The sequence below is a fragment of the Ranitomeya variabilis genome, chromosome 2 (assembly GCF_051348905.1).
Source record: "Ranitomeya variabilis isolate aRanVar5 chromosome 2, aRanVar5.hap1, whole genome shotgun sequence".
NCBI lineage: Eukaryota > Metazoa > Chordata > Amphibia > Anura > Dendrobatidae > Ranitomeya > Ranitomeya variabilis.
In genome coordinates, this window is record NC_135233.1 from 1,004,637,514 (window position 1) to 1,004,660,359 (window position 22,846).

Sequence of the window (22,846 nt, forward strand, 5' to 3'; positions counted from 1 at the left end):
ACGCTGACACAACAACTGAAATGTAAGGGAATCTGTCCCCCCCCCCCCAAGGCGTTTGTTACTGAAAGAGCCACCTTGTGCAGCAGTAATGCTGCCCAAGGAAAAGGTAGCTATTTTTGTTTAGCTCCTTGCACACGCAGAACTTAACACTTATAAAATGTGTCCACTGATACCGTAAAACCGTCCTGGAGGTGGGACTTTACTTCGTAATGTGACGCAGCCCAGCCGTCATTCCTACCCCCCCGGCGCCGCGCACCGGCTCCTCAGCGTTGTTTTATTCCGTCCTGGAGCCTGCGCTGTTATGTTATCCCGTGGCCAGGCACACTTAGCGCTGCCCGTCTTCTGGCATCATTTGGTGTCTGGATGGCTGCGCCTGTGCGGCCGCGCTGGCAGAGAGCCCGCCTCGCAGTGTCTTCTGATTTAATCCCACTGGGGGCCTGGGATCCATGGACATGCGCAGTGCATATCTGAACCTCCACCTCTCACTCATTTCCCTATGGCTTCTTCAGACTGTTCGGTGTCAGCTGGTCCCTAACAGCATGCCACGGCCGTGACACCGCACAGTCTGAAGAAGCCATAGGGAGATGAGTGAGAGGTGGAGGTTCAGATATGCACTGCGCATGTCCATGGATCCCAGGCCCCCAGTGGGATTAAATCAGAAGACACTGCGAGGCGGGCTCTCTGCCAGCGCGGCCGCACAGGCGCAGCCATCCAGACACCAAATGATGCCAGAAGACGGGCAGCGCTAAGTGTGCCTGGCCACGGGATAACATAACAGCGCAGGCTCCTTGACGGAATAAAACAACGCTGAGGAGCCGGTGCGCGGCGCCGGGGGGGTAGGAATGACGGCTGGGCTGCGTCACATTACGAAGGAAAGTCCCACCTCCGGGACGGTTTTACGGTTGCAGGGGACACATTTTATAAGTGTTTAGTTCTGTGTTTGCAAGGAGCATGATGAAAAGAGCCACCTTTTCCTTTTGCATCTTTTGTGCTGCACAAGCTGGCTCTTTCAGCTACAAACGCCTTGGGGGGGGGTTAAAGGTTCCCTTTCGACTTTCTCAGGCTTCGGCCTACATTGTGTTCCTCTGCTTTTCCACCTGTCCCTGGGCTCCAACACCGCCAGTTGCCGTCCAGAAGTGCTGTACGCACAGTCAACAGTCCCTCCTCTGTTATTGGGGTTCAGTAACGTCAGCTGTTCCCCTGCTGTGTGTGTGGCAATCCCTCCTACCTCCTCCAACCTCCTCCTCCTCCACCCGTCCCTGGGCTCCAACACCGCCAGTTGCCGTCCAGAAGTGCTGTACGCACAGTCAACAGTCCCTCCTCTGTTATTGGGGTTCAGTAACGTCAGCTGTTCCCCTGCTGTGTGTGTGGCAATCCCTCCTACCTCCTCCTACCTCCTCCTCCTCCACCCGTCCCTGGGCTCCAACACCGCCAGTTGCCGTCCAGAAGTGCTGTACGCACAGTCAACAGTCCCTCCTCTGTTATTGGGGTTCAGTAACGTCAGCTGTTCCCCTGCTGTGTGTGTGGCAATCCCTCCTACCTCCTCCAACCTCCTCCTCCTCCACCCGTCCCTGGGCTCCAACACCGCCAGTTGCCGTCCAGAAGTGCTGTACGCACAGTCAACAGTCCCTCCTCTGTTATTGGGGTTCAGTAACGTCAGCTGTTCCCCTGCTGTGTGTGTGGCAATCCCTCCTACCTCCTCCTACCTCCTCCAACCTCCTCCTCCTCCACCCGTCCCTGGGCTCCAACACCGCCAGTTGCCGTCCAGAAGTGCTGTACGCACAGTCAACAGTCCCTCCTCTGTTATTGGGGTTCAGTAACGTCAGCTGTTCCCCTGCTGTGTGTGTGGCAATCCCTCCTACCTCCTCCTACCTCCTCCAACCTCCTCCTCCTCCACCTGCCCCTGGGCTCCAACACCGCCAGTTGCCGTCCAGAAGTGCTGTACGCACAGTCAACAGTCCCTCCTCTGTTATTGGGGTTCAGTAACGTCAGCTGTTCCCCTGCTGTGTGTGTGGCAATCCCTCCTACCTCCTCCAACCTCCTCCTCCTCCACCCGTCCCTGGGCTCCAACACCGCCAGTTGCCGTCCAGAAGTGCTGTACGCACAGAGCCAAACACCTCGCCAATGTGTTAGTGGGGTTCAGCACCGCCAGCTGTTCCCCTGCTGTGTATACGGCAACGTGTACTGCGACCGCCACGCAGGCACAACAAGTTAAATGTAAGGGAACCTGACCCCCCCCCCCCCCCAGGCGTTTGTTACTGAAGGAGCCACCTTGTGCAGCAGTAATGATGCAAAGGGAAAAAGTGCCTCTTTTCGTGATGCTCCTTGCACATGCTGAACCAAACACTTATGAAATGTGTCCCCACACAGCGTTAAACCGTCCGGTAGGTGGAACTTTCCTTTGTCGTGTGACGCAGCACAGCCATCATTTTTACCCCCTTGGCGCCGTGCGCCGCCTCCTCAGCGTTGTTTTAATCTGTCCCGGAGCCTGCGCTGTTAGGTTAGCCCTTGGCCATGCACACATGTTGCGCTGCCCGTCTTCTGACCTCATTTGGTGTCAGGCTGGCTGCGCCTGTGCGGGTGCGCTGGCCGAGATCCCGCCTCGCAGTGTCGTCTAATGTAATCCCACCGCGGGCCTGTGATCCGTGCCCGTGCGCAGTGCATATCCTCTCCTCTCACTCCCCTCCCTACGGCTTCTTCAGACTGTGCGATGTCAGCTGGTCCCTAATAGCATGCCACGGCCGTGACACCGCACAGTCTGAAAAAGCCGTAGGGAGGGGAGTGAGAGGAGAGGATATGCACTGCGCACGGGCACGGATCACAGGCCCGCGGTGGGATTACATTAGACGACACTGCGAGGCGGGATCTCGGCCAGCGCACCCGCACAGGCGCAGCCAGCCTGACACCAAATGATGTCAGAAGACGGGCAGCGCAAAATGTGTGCATGGCCAAGGGCTAACCTAACAGCGCAGGCTCCGGGACAGATTAAAACAACGCTGAGGAGGCGGCGCACGGCGCCAAGGGGGTAAAAATGATGGCTGTGCTGCGTCACACGACAAAGGAAAGTTCCACCTACCGGACGGTTTAACGCTGTGAGGGGACACATTTCATAACTGTTAGGTTCCGCATGTGCAAGGACCATAATTAAAAGAGCTAAGTTTACCTTTTCCAGCATTAGTGCTGTACACAATGGCTCTTTCAGCTACAAACGCCTGGGGGGGGGGGGTTAAAGGTTTCCTTTCAACTTGCTCGAGTGCAGGCTTCGGCCTACACTCCGCTCCCCCTGCTCCTCCTGCTGACCCTGGGCTCCAACACCGCCAGTTGGGGCCCGGTACTGCTAGCTGCACAGAGAAAAACACCTCGCCAATGTGTCAGTGGGGTCCAGCACCGCCAGCTGTTCCCCTGCTGTGTAGCCGGCAACGTGTCCTGCAAAAGTCACGCAGACACAACACACCCAAAGCTGCCGCCTGTGCAGGCTTCGGCCTACACTCCCCTCCCCCTGCTCCTCCTCCTCCTGCTCCTCCTCCTGCTGTCCCTGGGCTCTAACACACCGCCAGTTTTTGCCCAGATGTGCTAGCTGCACAGAGAAAAACACCAGCCAATGTGTCAGTGGGGTCCAGCACCGCCAGCTGTTCCCCTGCTGTGCAGCCGGCAACGTGTCCTGCAAAAGCCACGCAGACACAAGAACTGAAATTGAAGGGAACCTGTCCCCCCTCCCCCAGGCGTTTTTACGTTATCCAGCCACCTTGTACAGCGGTAATGCTGCATGTGTGCAAGGTGGCTCAGAAACGTATTCTCCTCGCACATGTGGAACTGAAAACACGTCTGCAATGTGTCCTCTGTGTGACCATTTAACCGTCCCGGTGGTGTGACTTTCCTTTGTAATGACACGCTGCAACCCCCTTGGTAGCGCTGCCCGTCTTCTGGCATCATGGTTTGGCTGCCTGCGCCTCTGCGGCCGCCCTGACCCACACAACGCCCCTCGGTGTCTTATTTATTGGGACTGCGAGGGTGTGATTGATGGGCAGGATCAGTGCATCAGTTCGCCTGTCCCTCCTCTCCTTCCGCCTTCTTCGGACTGTGCGGCTTCATGGCCGTGGCATGCGATAAGGGATCAGATGACGCCGCACAGTCTGAAGCGGGTGTAAGGACCCGAGTGTGAGAGGCGAACATATGTGCTGCGCCAGGCCCTGAATCCCAGCCCCGCAGTGTTTTAACAATGTTAAGACACTGCGGGGCTGGGATTCATGGGCATCGCGAACCGCACCGGCCGACATTACATGATGCCAGAAGATGGGCAGCGCTAACGGCGCTAGGCCAGGGGATAACACGACAGCGCAGACTCCTGTACAGCAAATAACAACGCTCGGGAGGCTGCACCCAGCACCAAGGTGGGATTCTTGACACCTGTGCTGCGTCTCATTACAAAGGGAACTCTCGCCTCCATTACACAGTTTGACTGTCTAAAGGGCTGAATGTTATACGTGTTCCATTCAGCGTGTGCAAGGAGAAAAATTACAAGAGCAACCTTTGACTTGCGCAGCACTGCTGCTGCATAAGCTGTGGCTCTTCTACTTTGTAACCCCTGAGGGGGGGTTAAAGGTGACTTTTGAAATCGGTTCAATTAGGCTTCGGCCTACACTCTGCTCCACCTGCAGAGCCCGGGCTCCAACAACGCTAGTTGCTGTCCGGAAGTGCTGGCTGCACAGAGCCAAACACCTCGCCAATGTGTCAGTGGGGTCCAGCACCGCCAGCTGTTCCCCTGCTGTGTAGCCGGCAACGTGTCCTGCAAAAGTCACGCAGACACAACACACCCAAAGCTGCCGCCTGTGCAGGCTTCGGCCTACACTCCCCTCCCCCTGCTCCTCCTCCTCCTGCTCCTCCTCCTGCTGTCCCTGGGCTCTAACACACCGCCAGTTTTTGCCCAGATGTGCTAGCTGCACAGAGAAAAACACCAGCCAATGTGTCAGTGGGGTCCAGCACCGCCAGCTGTTCCCCTGCTGTGCAGCCGGCAACGTGTCCTGCAAAAGCCACGCAGACACAAGAACTGAAATTGAAGGGAACCTGTCCCCCCTCCCCCAGGCGTTTTTACGTTATCCAGCCACCTTGTACAGCGGTAATGCTGCATGTGTGCAAGGTGGCTCAGAAACGTATTCTCCTCGCACATGTGGAACTGAAAACACGTCTGCAATGTGTCCTCTGTGTGACCATTTAACCGTCCCGGTGGTGTGACTTTCCTTTGTAATGACACGCTGCAACCCCCTTGGTAGCGCTGCCCGTCTTCTGGCATCATGGTTTGGCTGCCTGCGCCTCTGCGGCCGCCCTGACCCACACAACGCCCCTCGGTGTCTTATTTATTGGGACTGCGAGGGTGTGATTGATGGGCAGGATCAGTGCATCAGTTCGCCTGTCCCTCCTCTCCTTCCGCCTTCTTCGGACTGTGCGGCTTCATGGCCGTGGCATGCGATAAGGGATCAGATGACGCCGCACAGTCTGAAGCGGGTATAAGGACCCGAGTGTGAGAGGCGAACATATGTGCTGCGCCAGGCCCTGAATCCCAGCCCCGCAGTGTTTTAACAATGTTAAGACACTGCGGGGCTGGGATTCATGGGCATCGCGAACCGCACCGGCCGACATTACATGATGCCAGAAGATGGGCAGCGCTAACGGCGCTAGGCCAGGGGATAACACGACAGCGCAGACTCCTGTACAGCAAATAACAACGCTCGGGAGGCTGCACCCAGCACCAAGGTGGGATTCTTGACACCTGTGCTGCGTCTCATTACAAAGGGAACTCTCGCCTCCATTACACAGTTTGACTGTCTAAAGGGCTGAATGTTATACGTGTTCCATTCAGCGTGTGCAAGGAGAAAAATTACAAGAGCAACCTTTGACTTGCGCAGCACTGCTGCTGCATAAGCTGTGGCTCTTCTACTTTGTAACCCCTGAGGGGGGGTTAAAGGTGACTTTTGAAATCGGTTCAATTAGGCTTCGGCCTACACTCTGCTCCACCTGCAGAGCCCGGGCTCCAACAACGCTAGTTGCTGTCCGGAAGTGCTGGCTGCACAGAGCCAAACACCTCGCCAATGTGTCAGTGGGGTCCAGCACCGCCAGCTGTTCCCCTGCTGTGTAGCCGGCAACGTGTCCTGCAAAAGTCACGCAGACACAACACACCCAAAGCTGCCGCCTGTGCAGGCTTCGGCCTACACTCCCCTCCCCCTGCTCCTCCTCCTCCTGCTCCTCCTCCTGCTGTCCCTGGGCTCTAACACACCGCCAGTTTTTGCCCAGATGTGCTAGCTGCACAGAGAAAAACACCAGCCAATGTGTCAGTGGGGTCCAGCACCGCCAGCTGTTCCCCTGCTGTGCAGCCGGCAACGTGTCCTGCAAAAGCCACGCAGACACAAGAACTGAAATTGAAGGGAACCTGTCCCCCCTCCCCCAGGCGTTTTTACGTTATCCAGCCACCTTGTACAGCGGTAATGCTGCATGTGTGCAAGGTGGCTCAGAAACGTATTCTCCTCGCACATGTGGAACTGAAAACACGTCTGCAATGTGTCCTCTGTGTGACCATTTAACCGTCCCGGTGGTGTGACTTTCCTTTGTAATGACACGCTGCAACCCCCTTGGTAGCGCTGCCCGTCTTCTGGCATCATGGTTTGGCTGCCTGCGCCTCTGCGGCCGCCCTGACCCACACAACGCCCCTCGGTGTCTTATTTATTGGGACTGCGAGGGTGTGATTGATGGGCAGGATCAGTGCATCAGTTCGCCTGTCCCTCCTCTCCTTCCGCCTTCTTCGGACTGTGCGGCTTCATGGCCGTGGCATGCGATAAGGGATCAGATGACGCCGCACAGTCTGAAGCGGGTGTAAGGACCCGAGTGTGAGAGGCGAACATATGTGCTGCGCCAGGCCCTGAATCCCAGCCCCGCAGTGTTTTAACAATGTTAAGACACTGCGGGGCTGGGATTCATGGGCATCGCGAACCGCACCGGCCGACATTACATGATGCCAGAAGATGGGCAGCGCTAACGGCGCTAGGCCAGGGGATAACACGACAGCGCAGACTCCTGTACAGCAAATAACAACGCTCGGGAGGCTGCACCCAGCACCAAGGTGGGATTCTTGACACCTGTGCTGCGTCTCATTACAAAGGGAACTCTCGCCTCCATTACACAGTTTGACTGTCTAAAGGGCTGAATGTTATACGTGTTCCATTCAGCGTGTGCAAGGAGAAAAATTACAAGAGCAACCTTTGACTTGCGCAGCACTGCTGCTGCATAAGCTGTGGCTCTTCTACTTTGTAACCCCTGAGGGGGGGTTAAAGGTGACTTTTGAAATCGGTTCAATTAGGCTTCGGCCTACACTCTGCTCCACCTGCAGAGCCCGGGCTCCAACAACGCTAGTTGCTGTCCGGAAGTGCTGGCTGCACAGAGCCAAACACCTCGCCAATGTGTCAGTGGGGTCCAGCACCGCCAGCTGTTCCCCTGCTGTGTAGCCGGCAACGTGTCCTGCAAAAGTCACGCAGACACAACACACCCAAAGCTGCCGCCTGTGCAGGCTTCGGCCTACACTCCCCTCCCCCTGCTCCTCCTCCTCCTGCTCCTCCTCCTGCTGTCCCTGGGCTCTAACACACCGCCAGTTTTTGCCCAGATGTGCTAGCTGCACAGAGAAAAACACCAGCCAATGTGTCAGTGGGGTCCAGCACCGCCAGCTGTTCCCCTGCTGTGCAGCCGGCAACGTGTCCTGCAAAAGCCACGCAGACACAAGAACTGAAATTGAAGGGAACCTGTCCCCCCTCCCCCAGGCGTTTTTACGTTATCCAGCCACCTTGTACAGCGGTAATGCTGCATGTGTGCAAGGTGGCTCAGAAACGTATTCTCCTCGCACATGTGGAACTGAAAACACGTCTGCAATGTGTCCTCTGTGTGACCATTTAACCGTCCCGGTGGTGTGACTTTCCTTTGTAATGACACGCTGCAACCCCCTTGGTAGCGCTGCCCGTCTTCTGGCATCATGGTTTGGCTGCCTGCGCCTCTGCGGCCGCCCTGACCCACACAACGCCCCTCGGTGTCTTATTTATTGGGACTGCGAGGGTGTGATTGATGGGCAGGATCAGTGCATCAGTTCGCCTGTCCCTCCTCTCCTTCCGCCTTCTTCGGACTGTGCGGCTTCATGGCCGTGGCATGCGATAAGGGATCAGATGACGCCGCACAGTCTGAAGCGGGTGTAAGGACCCGAGTGTGAGAGGCGAACATATGTGCTGCGCCAGGCCCTGAATCCCAGCCCCGCAGTGTTTTAACAATGTTAAGACACTGCGGGGCTGGGATTCATGGGCATCGCGAACCGCACCGGCCGACATTACATGATGCCAGAAGATGGGCAGCGCTAACGGCGCTAGGCCAGGGGATAACACGACAGCGCAGACTCCTGTACAGCAAATAACAACGCTCGGGAGGCTGCACCCAGCACCAAGGTGGGATTCTTGACACCTGTGCTGCGTCTCATTACAAAGGGAACTCTCGCCTCCATTACACAGTTTGACTGTCTAAAGGGCTGAATGTTATACGTGTTCCATTCAGCGTGTGCAAGGAGAAAAATTACAAGAGCAACCTTTGACTTGCGCAGCACTGCTGCTGCATAAGCTGTGGCTCTTCTACTTTGTAACCCCTGAGGGGGGGTTAAAGGTGACTTTTGAAATCGGTTCAATTAGGCTTCGGCCTACACTCTGCTCCACCTGCAGAGCCCGGGCTCCAACAACGCTAGTTGCTGTCCGGAAGTGCTGGCTGCACAGAGCCAAACACCTCGCCAATGTGTCAGTGGGGTCCAGCACCGCCAGCTGTTCCCCTGCTGTGTAGCCGGCAACGTGTCCTGCAAAAGTCACGCAGACACAACACACCCAAAGCTGCCGCCTGTGCAGGCTTCGGCCTACACTCCCCTCCCCCTGCTCCTCCTCCTCCTGCTCCTCCTCCTGCTGTCCCTGGGCTCTAACACACCGCCAGTTTTTGCCCAGATGTGCTAGCTGCACAGAGAAAAACACCAGCCAATGTGTCAGTGGGGTCCAGCACCGCCAGCTGTTCCCCTGCTGTGCAGCCGGCAACGTGTCCTGCAAAAGCCACGCAGACACAAGAACTGAAATTGAAGGGAACCTGTCCCCCCTCCCCCAGGCGTTTTTACGTTATCCAGCCACCTTGTACAGCGGTAATGCTGCATGTGTGCAAGGTGGCTCAGAAACGTATTCTCCTCGCACATGTGGAACTGAAAACACGTCTGCAATGTGTCCTCTGTGTGACCATTTAACCGTCCCGGTGGTGTGACTTTCCTTTGTAATGACACGCTGCAACCCCCTTGGTAGCGCTGCCCGTCTTCTGGCATCATGGTTTGGCTGCCTGCGCCTCTGCGGCCGCCCTGACCCACACAACGCCCCTCGGTGTCTTATTTATTGGGACTGCGAGGGTGTGATTGATGGGCAGGATCAGTGCATCAGTTCGCCTGTCCCTCCTCTCCTTCCGCCTTCTTCGGACTGTGCGGCTTCATGGCCGTGGCATGCGATAAGGGATCAGATGACGCCGCACAGTCTGAAGCGGGTGTAAGGACCCGAGTGTGAGAGGCGAACATATGTGCTGCGCCAGGCCCTGAATCCCAGCCCCGCAGTGTTTTAACAATGTTAAGACACTGCGGGGCTGGGATTCATGGGCATCGCGAACCGCACCGGCCGACATTACATGATGCCAGAAGATGGGCAGCGCTAACGGCGCTAGGCCAGGGGATAACACGACAGCGCAGACTCCTGTACAGCAAATAACAACGCTCGGGAGGCTGCACCCAGCACCAAGGTGGGATTCTTGACACCTGTGCTGCGTCTCATTACAAAGGGAACTCTCGCCTCCATTACACAGTTTGACTGTCTAAAGGGCTGAATGTTATACGTGTTCCATTCAGCGTGTGCAAGGAGAAAAATTACAAGAGCAACCTTTGACTTGCGCAGCACTGCTGCTGCATAAGCTGTGGCTCTTCTACTTTGTAACCCCTGAGGGGGGGTTAAAGGTGACTTTTGAAATCGGTTCAATTAGGCTTCGGCCTACACTCTGCTCCACCTGCAGAGCCCGGGCTCCAACAACGCTAGTTGCTGTCCGGAAGTGCTGGCTGCACAGAGCCAAACACCTCGCCAATGTGTCAGTGGGGTCCAGCACCGCCAGCTGTTCCCCTGCTGTGTAGCCGGCAACGTGTCCTGCAAAAGTCACGCAGACACAACACACCCAAAGCTGCCGCCTGTGCAGGCTTCGGCCTACACTCCCCTCCCCCTGCTCCTCCTCCTCCTGCTCCTCCTCCTGCTGTCCCTGGGCTCTAACACACCGCCAGTTTTTGCCCAGATGTGCTAGCTGCACAGAGAAAAACACCAGCCAATGTGTCAGTGGGGTCCAGCACCGCCAGCTGTTCCCCTGCTGTGCAGCCGGCAACGTGTCCTGCAAAAGCCACGCAGACACAAGAACTGAAATTGAAGGGAACCTGTCCCCCCTCCCCCAGGCGTTTTTACGTTATCCAGCCACCTTGTACAGCGGTAATGCTGCATGTGTGCAAGGTGGCTCAGAAACGTATTCTCCTCGCACATGTGGAACTGAAAACACGTCTGCAATGTGTCCTCTGTGTGACCATTTAACCGTCCCGGTGGTGTGACTTTCCTTTGTAATGACACGCTGCAACCCCCTTGGTAGCGCTGCCCGTCTTCTGGCATCATGGTTTGGCTGCCTGCGCCTCTGCGGCCGCCCTGACCCACACAACGCCCCTCGGTGTCTTATTTATTGGGACTGCGAGGGTGTGATTGATGGGCAGGATCAGTGCATCAGTTCGCCTGTCCCTCCTCTCCTTCCGCCTTCTTCGGACTGTGCGGCTTCATGGCCGTGGCATGCGATAAGGGATCAGATGACGCCGCACAGTCTGAAGCGGGTGTAAGGACCCGAGTGTGAGAGGCGAACATATGTGCTGCGCCAGGCCCTGAATCCCAGCCCCGCAGTGTTTTAACAATGTTAAGACACTGCGGGGCTGGGATTCATGGGCATCGCGAACCGCACCGGCCGACATTACATGATGCCAGAAGATGGGCAGCGCTAACGGCGCTAGGCCAGGGGATAACACGACAGCGCAGACTCCTGTACAGCAAATAACAACGCTCGGGAGGCTGCACCCAGCACCAAGGTGGGATTCTTGACACCTGTGCTGCGTCTCATTACAAAGGGAACTCTCGCCTCCATTACACAGTTTGACTGTCTAAAGGGCTGAATGTTATACGTGTTCCATTCAGCGTGTGCAAGGAGAAAAATTACAAGAGCAACCTTTGACTTGCGCAGCACTGCTGCTGCATAAGCTGTGGCTCTTCTACTTTGTAACCCCTGAGGGGGGGTTAAAGGTGACTTTTGAAATCGGTTCAATTAGGCTTCGGCCTACACTCTGCTCCACCTGCAGAGCCCGGGCTCCAACAACGCTAGTTGCTGTCCGGAAGTGCTGGCTGCACAGAGCCAAACACCTCGCCAATGTGTCAGTGGGGTCCAGCACCGCCAGCTGTTCCCCTGCTGTGTAGCCGGCAACGTGTCCTGCAAAAGTCACGCAGACACAACACACCCAAAGCTGCCGCCTGTGCAGGCTTCGGCCTACACTCCCCTCCCCCTGCTCCTCCTCCTCCTGCTCCTCCTCCTGCTGTCCCTGGGCTCTAACACACCGCCAGTTTTTGCCCAGATGTGCTAGCTGCACAGAGAAAAACACCAGCCAATGTGTCAGTGGGGTCCAGCACCGCCAGCTGTTCCCCTGCTGTGCAGCCGGCAACGTGTCCTGCAAAAGCCACGCAGACACAAGAACTGAAATTGAAGGGAACCTGTCCCCCCTCCCCCAGGCGTTTTTACGTTATCCAGCCACCTTGTACAGCGGTAATGCTGCATGTGTGCAAGGTGGCTCAGAAACGTATTCTCCTCGCACATGTGGAACTGAAAACACGTCTGCAATGTGTCCTCTGTGTGACCATTTAACCGTCCCGGTGGTGTGACTTTCCTTTGTAATGACACGCTGCAACCCCCTTGGTAGCGCTGCCCGTCTTCTGGCATCATGGTTTGGCTGCCTGCGCCTCTGCGGCCGCCCTGACCCACACAACGCCCCTCGGTGTCTTATTTATTGGGACTGCGAGGGTGTGATTGATGGGCAGGATCAGTGCATCAGTTCGCCTGTCCCTCCTCTCCTTCCGCCTTCTTCGGACTGTGCGGCTTCATGGCCGTGGCATGCGATAAGGGATCAGATGACGCCGCACAGTCTGAAGCGGGTGTAAGGACCCGAGTGTGAGAGGCGAACATATGTGCTGCGCCAGGCCCTGAATCCCAGCCCCGCAGTGTTTTAACAATGTTAAGACACTGCGGGGCTGGGATTCATGGGCATCGCGAACCGCACCGGCCGACATTACATGATGCCAGAAGATGGGCAGCGCTAACGGCGCTAGGCCAGGGGATAACACGACAGCGCAGACTCCTGTACAGCAAATAACAACGCTCGGGAGGCTGCACCCAGCACCAAGGTGGGATTCTTGACACCTGTGCTGCGTCTCATTACAAAGGGAACTCTCGCCTCCATTACACAGTTTGACTGTCTAAAGGGCTGAATGTTATACGTGTTCCATTCAGCGTGTGCAAGGAGAAAAATTACAAGAGCAACCTTTGACTTGCGCAGCACTGCTGCTGCATAAGCTGTGGCTCTTCTACTTTGTAACCCCTGAGGGGGGGTTAAAGGTGACTTTTGAAATCGGTTCAATTAGGCTTCGGCGTACACTCTGCTCCACCTGCAGAGCCCGGGCTCCAACAACGCTAGTTGCTGTCCGGAAGTGCTGGCTGCACAGAGCCAAACACCTCGCCAATGTGTCAGTGGGGTCCAGCACCGCCAGCTGTTCCCCTGCTGTGTAGCCGGCAACGTGTCCTGCAAAAGTCACGCAGACACAACACACCCAAAGCTGCCGCCTGTGCAGGCTTCGGCCTACACTCCCCTCCCCCTGCTCCTCCTCCTCCTGCTCCTCCTCCTGCTGTCCCTGGGCTCTAACACACCGCCAGTTTTTGCCCAGATGTGCTAGCTGCACAGAGAAAAACACCAGCCAATGTGTCAGTGGGGTCCAGCACCGCCAGCTGTTCCCCTGCTGTGCAGCCGGCAACGTGTCCTGCAAAAGCCACGCAGACACAAGAACTGAAATTGAAGGGAACCTGTCCCCCCTCCCCCAGGCGTTTTTACGTTATCCAGCCACCTTGTACAGCGGTAATGCTGCATGTGTGCAAGGTGGCTCAGAAACGTATTCTCCTCGCACATGTGGAACTGAAAACACGTCTGCAATGTGTCCTCTGTGTGACCATTTAACCGTCCCGGTGGTGTGACTTTCCTTTGTAATGACACGCTGCAACCCCCTTGGTAGCGCTGCCCGTCTTCTGGCATCATGGTTTGGCTGCCTGCGCCTCTGCGGCCGCCCTGACCCACACAACGCCCCTCGGTGTCTTATTTATTGGGACTGCGAGGGTGTGATTGATGGGCAGGATCAGTGCATCAGTTCGCCTGTCCCTCCTCTCCTTCCGCCTTCTTCGGACTGTGCGGCTTCATGGCCGTGGCATGCGATAAGGGATCAGATGACGCCGCATAGTCTGAAGCGGGTGTAAGAACCCAAGCGAGAGGCGAACATATGTACTGCGCCAGGCCATGAATCCCAGCCCCGCAGTGTTTAAACTATGTCAATACACTGCGGGGCTGTGATTCATGGGCATCGCGAACCGCACCGGCCAACATTAAATGAGGTCAGAAGATGGGCAGCGCTAACGGCGCTAGGCCAGGGGATAACACGACAGCGCAGACTCCTGTACAGCAAATAACAACGCTCAGGAGGCTGCACCCAGCACCAAGGTGGGATTCTTGACATCTGTGCTGCGTCTCATTACAAAGGGAACTCGCGCCTCCAACACAGTTTGACTGTATAAAGGGCTAAATGTTATACGTGTTTCATTCAGCGTGTGCAAGGAGCGAAATTAAAAGAGCAACCTTTGACTTGTGCAGCACTACTGCTGCATAAGCTGTGGCTCTTCTACTTTCTAACCCCTGAGGGGGGGTTAAAGGTTACCTTTGAAATTGGTTCAAGTAGGCTTCGGCCTACACTCTGCTCCCCCTGCAGAGCCCGGGCTACAACACCGCTCGTTGCTGTCCGGAAGTGCTGGCTGCACAGAGCCAAACACCTCGCCAATGTGTCAGTGGGGTCCAGCACCGCCAGCTGTTCCCCTGCTGTGCAGCCGGCAACGTTTTTCTGCAAAAGCCACGCAGACACTTGCTCTTGTACCTTCTGCTCCACATCCTGGTTCCAGTACCGTCAGCTGGTTCCGGGCAGAGCCTTTGGCTTAGGTGCCTCCCTCTGGGTATCCGAGTTCCACCAACGTCAGGTGGTCCTTGGTAGTGCTTTCAGGCACGGGTACCTCCTGCTTAGTAACCGGGTTCCAGTAACGTCAGCTGGTCCTCGGTAGTTCCATTGGCTCTTGGACCTTCGGCTACCCATCCGGGTTCCAGCACCGTCAGCTGGTTCTCGGCAGTGTCTTTTGCTCTTGTACCTTCTGCTCCCCATCCTGGTTCCAGTACCGTCAGCTGGTTCCGGGCAGAGCCTTTGGCTTAGGTGCCTCCCTCTGGGTATCCGAGTTCCACCAACGTCAGGTGGTCCTTGGTAGTGCTTTCAGGCACGGGTACCTCCTGCTTAGTAACCGGGTTCCAGTAACGTCAGCTGGTCCTCGGTAGTTCCATTGGCTCTTGGACCTTCGGGTAGCCATCCGAGTTCCAGTTCCATCAGCTGGTTCTCGGCATTTTCTCAGCCTTCTTGTACCTTCTGCTACATTTCCAAGTTCAAGAGACTAAACACGATGACCCGGAAGAACACCCCTAAGATGACGACGACACCAGAGACGACAACCACCGTGATGACGACGACCCTGGAGACGATGACCCTGAAGACCACCCCGATGACGACGACCCCGGAGACCACCCCGATGACGACGACCCCGGAGACGACGACCCTGGAGACGACGACGACCTGGAAGACCGAGAAGCAGAAGAACAAGAGGCTGCAGAACAAAGAGCAGAAGGACATTAAGCATAACACAAAATATCAGAGCAAAAAAATATTATGTAAATTATAAGCAGAAGAAGACTAAGCAGTGTATGGGGGTGAGTCCGTTCCTCCTCGTGGTGCCCCTGGATAAAGCCTGATGCTGCAGGCCAAACTGAACGCGGACAAATGTAACTGGTTTGTGACAGGCAGAACGGAAGGTGTAATCTTCAAACTTTTATAGATAACAACTACGGGAATGCCTGTCACAAATAAGAATATGATGAAGAAGTTGAATATGATGAAGATAATAGTAAAATAAAAAGAATATGAACAATGTAACCCAAAAAATAATAGGTAGAAGATGAAGAAGAAGATGAATAAGGTGAAGAAGTTGATGTCAAAGAAGCTGATGATGAGGATAATTAAGAAGAAAGCGTGGGAGAAGTAAAAAAGAAGGTGAAGGGCGTGGAAGTAGTGAAACATCAATATCTGACATAAAAAAAAAAAAAAATAACATAGTCAAATTCTTTCTAACGCCGAACTTCATAAAAAAAAAATAAAAATCCTGCTATTCTATTACATTGGGCTAAACCTCTGTCCCTTTAATATCTCCGCCACGTCCCCCAATACATCCTACATTATTCTTAGTTGTTTTCCTTCATGTAGAATGAACCTACAAGTTTATAAAGGGTTTATTTTAATTCCGATATTTTCGTCCCATTGACTTGCATTGGGATCGGGTATCGGTATCGGATTGGATCCGATATTTTGACGGTATCGGCCGATACTTTCCGATACCGATACTTTCCGATATCGGAAAGTATCGCTCAACACTACTCAACATCCTTCATGTCTTCTTCACCCCCAACAACATCTGACAGGGTAGAGTCAGGAGATTCACTTACTCTTCAGAAGGTCAGGAGATCCTGCTGAATTTGGATGGTTCTGCTGACTGATATAATGGTTACAAGGAATCTTTAGGTTGGTGGATAATCAGGCAATGTCAGGACTATAAGCAGCTAGATAGGCCCCTCTCTCCAATAATCTGATGTTAAACAATACAATAATCCAAATAATAAATCAGTAAAAGAGGTGAGTGACAACTTACCTGCATATGCCAGTAAAGTGACAGTCAGGGCAAGAATTGGTGATCTGTAAATCAACCTTGAGTTTTGGAAGTGAAGTAGCACTATGTGATAGCAGAAGGCGCTCAGTGCTTCAACGAAAATTCCCTGAGCCACCGTGGTTTGTAAAGAGGAGCTGCAATCATCCATCATCATCATCTGGATTGTGTGAAATTCAGTCAGCTCCAGTCTCCAGTAGTGGCTGGTTAAAAATCTGGCAACCTCCATGCCCCCAATCTGAGCCACTAACTTAATTATTGTGTCTATTAATGGGCTATCCTTCAGCAAGAACTCCTGAAGAGAGACGGAAGAATTGGCCGATGACCCATCAAAAGTGAATCCATGCACCAAAAACAGCAAGAAGAGAAGCGTTGACACCACATCTGGGCCAAATCCACCACCCCACATACCAATCTCTGACAGCATGCGGACTTCCATATAGCAGGCACATAGCTGCAGAGAACTGGCAAACTCACTGACGGTGCATCCATAAATCCGGACTGGCAGCAGTTTTTTACTTATCCAACGAACAAGTTGAGATAAGGCGATGACTGAAACAAAGAAGCCTACTACTATGTTCAGTCCGGCCATGGTGGTAGGGAGGAGGGTCAGTGATAGAGGAGACTTAGGAAGAAGTGACTCTGTATTTATACGGGTCTAGTGTTGGTAAACGTGGCTCAATGCTACTAGCTGGACCAAGGACAGCGGCGGGAACCAACGCAGCTGTGCATGCAGCACATCAAAGCGCTTCTAACCCAAGTATTACAGTAGTAATGACACTGAGCAGAATTATAGAAATCAGCTACACTCACCGCTTTACAGTTCTATAAAATAATCAATAATTCTAGAACTGGAACTCAAAATGAAAAATGATGCATTTCAATGTAATGTAAAATCGGATGTTTAAGCAGCAGCGAAAGCTGTATTTACTTCACCAATGCCCACATTTTTTAAAAAATAAATTAAATTAAAATTCTAAATAAGCAATTAAGCACATAAATCTGTAGAAATAAGTGTCGTGAACCCAGTGTGTAAGGCCAAGCTCCCACGATGAGCAATTGGTGAGTTTTTGATGTTGCAGATTTTCTGCACCCATTAAGTAAAACCGGCATTTTTTTCAAAAATACGCAAAGTGAAAAACTTACAAAAACGTATTGTGAGAGCGTAGTCTAAAACAGGGATTTTTGTGTGTACTCACCATTAAACCCTTTTCTCCAAGCCAATCATTGGGGGACACAGGACCATGGGTGTTATGCTGCTGCCACTAGGAGGACACTAAGCAAATACACAAAAAAGTTAACTCCTCCTCCACAGTATACACCCTCTGTTGGCTCTCTCGTGAACCAATTTGGTGCCAAAGCAGTAGGAGCTCAAAAACAGAATTGCAGTATGTCAAAACCAACCCAGACTAAAAGCCAATGGGCTAACAGAGTGGGTGCTGTGTCCCCCAATGATTGGCTCAGAGAAAAGGATTTTATGGTGAGTACACACAAAAATCCCTGTTTCTCCTTCGCCTCATTGGGAGACATAGGACCATGGGACGTCCTAAAGCAGTCCCTGTGTGGGAAAACCTTGCGCACACAATGCTTAAAAGATTGAGTGATTAAATGAAGCCTTCAGATGCGAAACTGCCGATTGCAGAATCTGTCTGCCGAGGGCCACATCTGAAGAGGCTTGAGAATGAAAAGCCGGATTACTCACCGGTAATGCTCTTTTAATGAGTCCACGACAGCACCCCACATGAGAGAGGGATCCGCCCATAGGAACAGGAAACCTACAGAATAAAAGGAGGCGGTCCCCTCTCCTCCTCAGTTTAGTTTACAGAGTATAAAAAGGGAACCGCAAAAGCTTTAGTATTAATTCTTATTCAGCAAAATATCTTAAAAACTCTATACAACCATTATTTGTGAATTAAAGAAAGGGCTGTGCATAATCAGGGAGGGTTGTAAATGGGTGCTGTCGTGGACTCATTAAAAGAGCATTACCGGTGAGTAATCCGGCTTTTTACCCTTCGCCACGACAGCACCCCACATGAGAGACTTTCAGAGAGTCATTATTCGGGTGGGATTACTGTACTAAGCACAGCTCTACCAAAGGTCAAATCAGAAGATGAAGATAGATCAAGTCTATAATGGTTGTAAAAGGTAGAAGGTGTAGACCAAGTTGCGGCCTTACATATTAGATGGATCGGGACATCCGCTTGTTCCGCCCAGGAGGAAGCCATGGCTCGTGTTGAGTGCGCTTTAATACCCACTGGAGGAATCTCGCCTTTTGATGTATAGGCCAAGCAGATAGCATCTCTGATCCACCGAGATATGGTAGCTCTCGTGACCCCATGTCCTTTCTTGTGGCCCTGAAAGGAGATAAACAGAGCCCTACTCTCCCTCCATGTTTGACACCTTTCTATATAAGTCAGGATGGCTCTTCTGACATCTAAGGTGTGGAACTTATGTTGTTCAGGGGTTACAGGAGAATCAAAAAAGGAAGGGAGAAATATTTCCTGTGACCTGTGGTAGGTGGATGCTACCTTAGGGAGGTATGAGGGGTCTGGTTTTAGGACTATTCGATCATGAAATATCAGTAAGAATGGTGGGTCTACTGATAGGGCCTGGATGTCGCTAACACGTCTGGCTGAGGTCAGGGCTACCAAGAGGGCTACTTTATATGTGAGGACATTTAGAGGTATAGAATCTAGAGGCTCAAATGGGGAGCTGGTTAAGGCTTCTAGCACTAGATTTAAATCCCACGGAGGTAGACGGGGAATATGTACCGGGTTACTTCGTTCACAAGACTTAATGAATCTGGAGACCCATCTATCAGCGGCTATATTATATCCATATAGGGCTCCTAACGCTGATATCTGGACTCTTAAGGTGTTCACTGATAATCCTAATTCTCTACCTTTTTGTAGGAACTCTAGAATAGGTGTTATCGGAACCTGATTAGTGAATGGTATTGTATGAAATTCTAAGAATTTTTTCCAAACCCTGCTATATATCAGGGTGGTAGATCTTTTTCTACTTAGTAGCAGGGTTTTTACTAGCTGTTCTGAAAAACCCCTTGAGCTTAGTAACTGCCGCTCAAGTTCCACGCCGTCAAGTGAAGCCCTTTCACTTGCGGGTGGAAAAACGGCCCCTGGAACTGTAGTTCCCTGTCCAATGGAAGAATCCATGGATCGCATAGACACATGCTTTGGAGGCAGGAGAACCACGGCCTCTTTGGCCAGAAGGGTGCAATGAGGATCACCCTTGCACGTTCCCTCCTGATCTTCCTGATCACTAGCGGAATTAGAGACATTGGAGGAAAGGCGTAAGCCAGTCTGAATTCCCAAGGATGATGTAGGGAGTCCAGCATGTCTGGATGATCCATGGAGTTCAGGGAAGCGAATCTTTCTACCTGTCTGTTGCCTCTTGTGGCAAATAGATCTATCTGAGGCACTCCCCATGCTCTTGTTATTAGTCTGAACACGGTTCTGTTTAAGGACCATTCTCCCTGGCGCAGCCTGTTTCGACTGAGGTAGTCCGCTTTGGTATTCTCTACTCCTCTGATGTGTAGGGCTGTTAGGGATGTAAGATGAGTCTCTGCAAACTGGAAGATCTCCCCTGCGATGGTCATCAGACTTCCTGACCGTGTACCGCCCTGACAGTTTACATAGGCCACTGTGGTGGAGTTGTCTGAGAAAACTCTTACATCTGCTCCTTGAATCTGTGGAAGAAAATAATCTAAGGCTTTTCCTACTGCTGTTAATTCTTTCCAATTTGACGAACATGATGATTCTGACTGATTCCAGGTATCCTGGACTATGTCATCCTCCATATGTGCACCCCATCCCGTAGGGCTGGCGTCTGTAGTAATTATTTTGGATGGATCTACTATCCACGGTACACCCCCTGAAAGGTGTCCCATATCTAGCCACCAGGATAGAGATTCTATGACATCTCTAGAGAGAGTTAGTTTACTCTCTAGGTGTCCTTTCCGTCCCTGGGCTGACAGTACTTCGTACTGTAATTGGCGGGTATGGAATTGAGCCCATGGTACAGCCGGGATACATGAGGACAATGATCCTAGTAAGGACATAGCCTTTCTCAGTGTCATGTAGGGGTTTTTTATTGCTTCTGACACCTTTGACTGTATAGTCGTTTTCTTTGAATGCGGGAGGAAGCTTTTTTGACTTACGGAGTCTAGCTGGATCCCTAGAAACATTTGAGTAGTGTCTGGATTCAGTCTGGACTTTTCGAAGTTGATAATCCAACCCAACTCCTGCAGGGATGAGATTGTGTTAGACAACCGCAATTTACATTGAGCCACAGAATTCCCTATCACTAAAAAGTCATCCAGGTAGGGTATTATTAAAGTGTCCCGTTGGCGTAGATGAGCCATTACCTCTAACATCACTTTTGTAAAAATGCGGGGGGCCATAGAAAGCCCAAATGGCATTGCTACGTATTGGAAGTGACGAACCTGTCCCTCCAGGATGACCGCTACTCTTAGATACTGCTGGTGTTCGGCATGTATAGGAAGGTGATAGTAAGCATCTTTTAGGTCTATCCCGGCCATGACACACCTAGGAAACAAAAGCTTGATGGTAGAACTAATGGATTCCATTTTGAAAGTGTGGTTACGTAAAAAGGAATTTAGTTTTTTGAGGTTTATGATGGTTCTGAATGAACCATCTGGTTTATTGATCAAGAATAAAGGGGAATAGAACCCCCTCCCTTCTTGATCTCGTGGAACCTCTATCAATACTTTTTTAGATAGAAGCGACAGGATCTCTGATTCCAGAGCTTCTTGTTGTTGTTGACCTCTCGGAGATGTTACAATAAAAGAATCCCAAGGGATCCTATCAAATTCTAATCTTAATCCGTTTCCAATAATGTCCAGAATCCAAGGACTAGATGTTATCAACTTCCATTTAGCAAAGAAATATTTCAATCTACCGCCCACTTCATAATTAACGGTACTTATTACGTTTTTGGTTATAGGATCCGGAAAACAGAGCACCTCTTTGTTTTGGATCCTTTGCTTCCCAGCGCTCCCTTTGTTCAGTAGGTTTGTTCCTGGTGAAGGGGCGCCTCCTGAAAGCTCTCCTGTAAGAGGGAAGGTACTGGTTAGGGAAGCCTTTCTTCCGCTCTCCTGCCTTATTTAAGAGCTCGTCCAGAGTTTTCCCAAATAGGAACTCACCCTGGCAGGGGATCGCACAAAGTTTTGCCTTGGCCTGTGCGTCCCCTTTCCAATTTTTCAACCAGAGTGCTCGCCGGGCTGTGTTTACTAGGCCGGCTGACCTGGCTGTTAGACGTAGCGAATCCACCGACGCATCGGCTAGAAATGCTACTGCATCTTTCATTAGAGGGATTTTCGACAGAATTGTATTTCTCGAAGCTCCACTTCTAATTTGTTCCTCCAGCTGCTCTGTCCATACTAGCAGTGACCTTGCAGTACAGGTGCTAGAGATGGCTGGTCTGAATGCCCCCGTATTAGCCTCCCATGACCTCTTAAGTAAGGCTTCTGCTTTTCGGTCTAACGGATCAGTTAGAGTCCCTGAGTCCTCCACAGGCAAGACCGACTGTTTAGAAGTTGAAGCCACTGCCGCATCAACTTTTGGTATCTTTTGCCAGGAATTAAGTTCTTCGTCACTGAAGGGGTAGCGTCTTTTAGCAGAGGATGGTAAGAATCCTCTTGTATGTTGTTTCTCCCACTCTTTTTTAACCAGCTCCTTAATTGTGGGTATGGCGGGGAAGGACCTTCGTTTTCTTTGTCCTAACCCCGCGAACATGATGTCCTGCGCTGACTTCTTTCCCTTCTCATCTGGGCACCCCATCGTGCTCCTGACGGCTTTAATTAAACTGTCTACACTACTATTTGGTAGACAAAGCCCTCCTTCATATTCCGATGAACTTGGCTGGGACTCCTCTTCATCAGAGGATTTTTGTACTACCTCTGACTCCGAGCTTACTGGAGATCGGGACCTGCTAGGCTGACGGGTACTGGTGCTACTTGTATGGGCCAGACCCTGCATCTCTTCACGAATTATGGCTCTAACGTCAGACGGAGTCATTACGTTTTCTTGCCGTAAGGTCAATACGATGCACTCTGCACATAACCTCTTAGTATATGAGTCCGGGAGGTGTTGCAAACATAAGGCACATTCTCTGTGTTTGGTTTTATGTGTCCTTTTCTTAGTCTAGAGGAAGGGGATATAGGAGGAACATATATCAGCATGTGGGAAGAGACTCTTTTAAAACTCACCCAGTGAAGCTGACAGGTACCGGTTCTGGAGGCGGATTCTTAGCTGAAAGACCTTTCTGTTTGGTGGCAGATCGCTTTTCCTGGGATCGATCTCCACTTTTGGTGCTGCTCCTGGCGCTTGTCTCCTTACTGGGAGACTGCTCTGTTGCAGACAAGTGCGCTACATCGGCCGGTGAAGCCATACTTACACACACCGGCCGACGCTAGTGCTGCACTTTTAAATCTGGCGCCGAATCTCCTGCCTCCCCGGACCCAACCCGGAAGTGCTCCAGCGGCTTCCGGGTTAGACGCGCCGCTCCTCCTTACCATGCGGCGGCTGCTGGATAAGAAGCCGGCCGCTGAGCACGCGCGTCCTCATGGATCCGGGCGGACCAGCGGCACCGA

General features: G+C 52.5%; 1 protein-coding gene across 1 annotated transcript in view; it reads right to left on the bottom strand.

The window, feature by feature from the left end:
- The window catches only part of AQP12B (aquaporin 12B), a 36,624-nt gene extending 19,802 nt beyond the window's left edge, over window positions 1-16,822 (bottom strand). Inside the window, exon 1 of the mRNA XM_077291223.1 lies at window positions 16,201-16,822. Coding sequence (XP_077147338.1) covers window positions 16,201-16,807 — 607 coding nt within the window. The 5' untranslated portion in view covers window positions 16,808-16,822. The remainder of the gene's footprint in view (window positions 1-16,200) is intronic.
- Window positions 16,823-22,846: the final 6,024 nt, after the last annotated feature.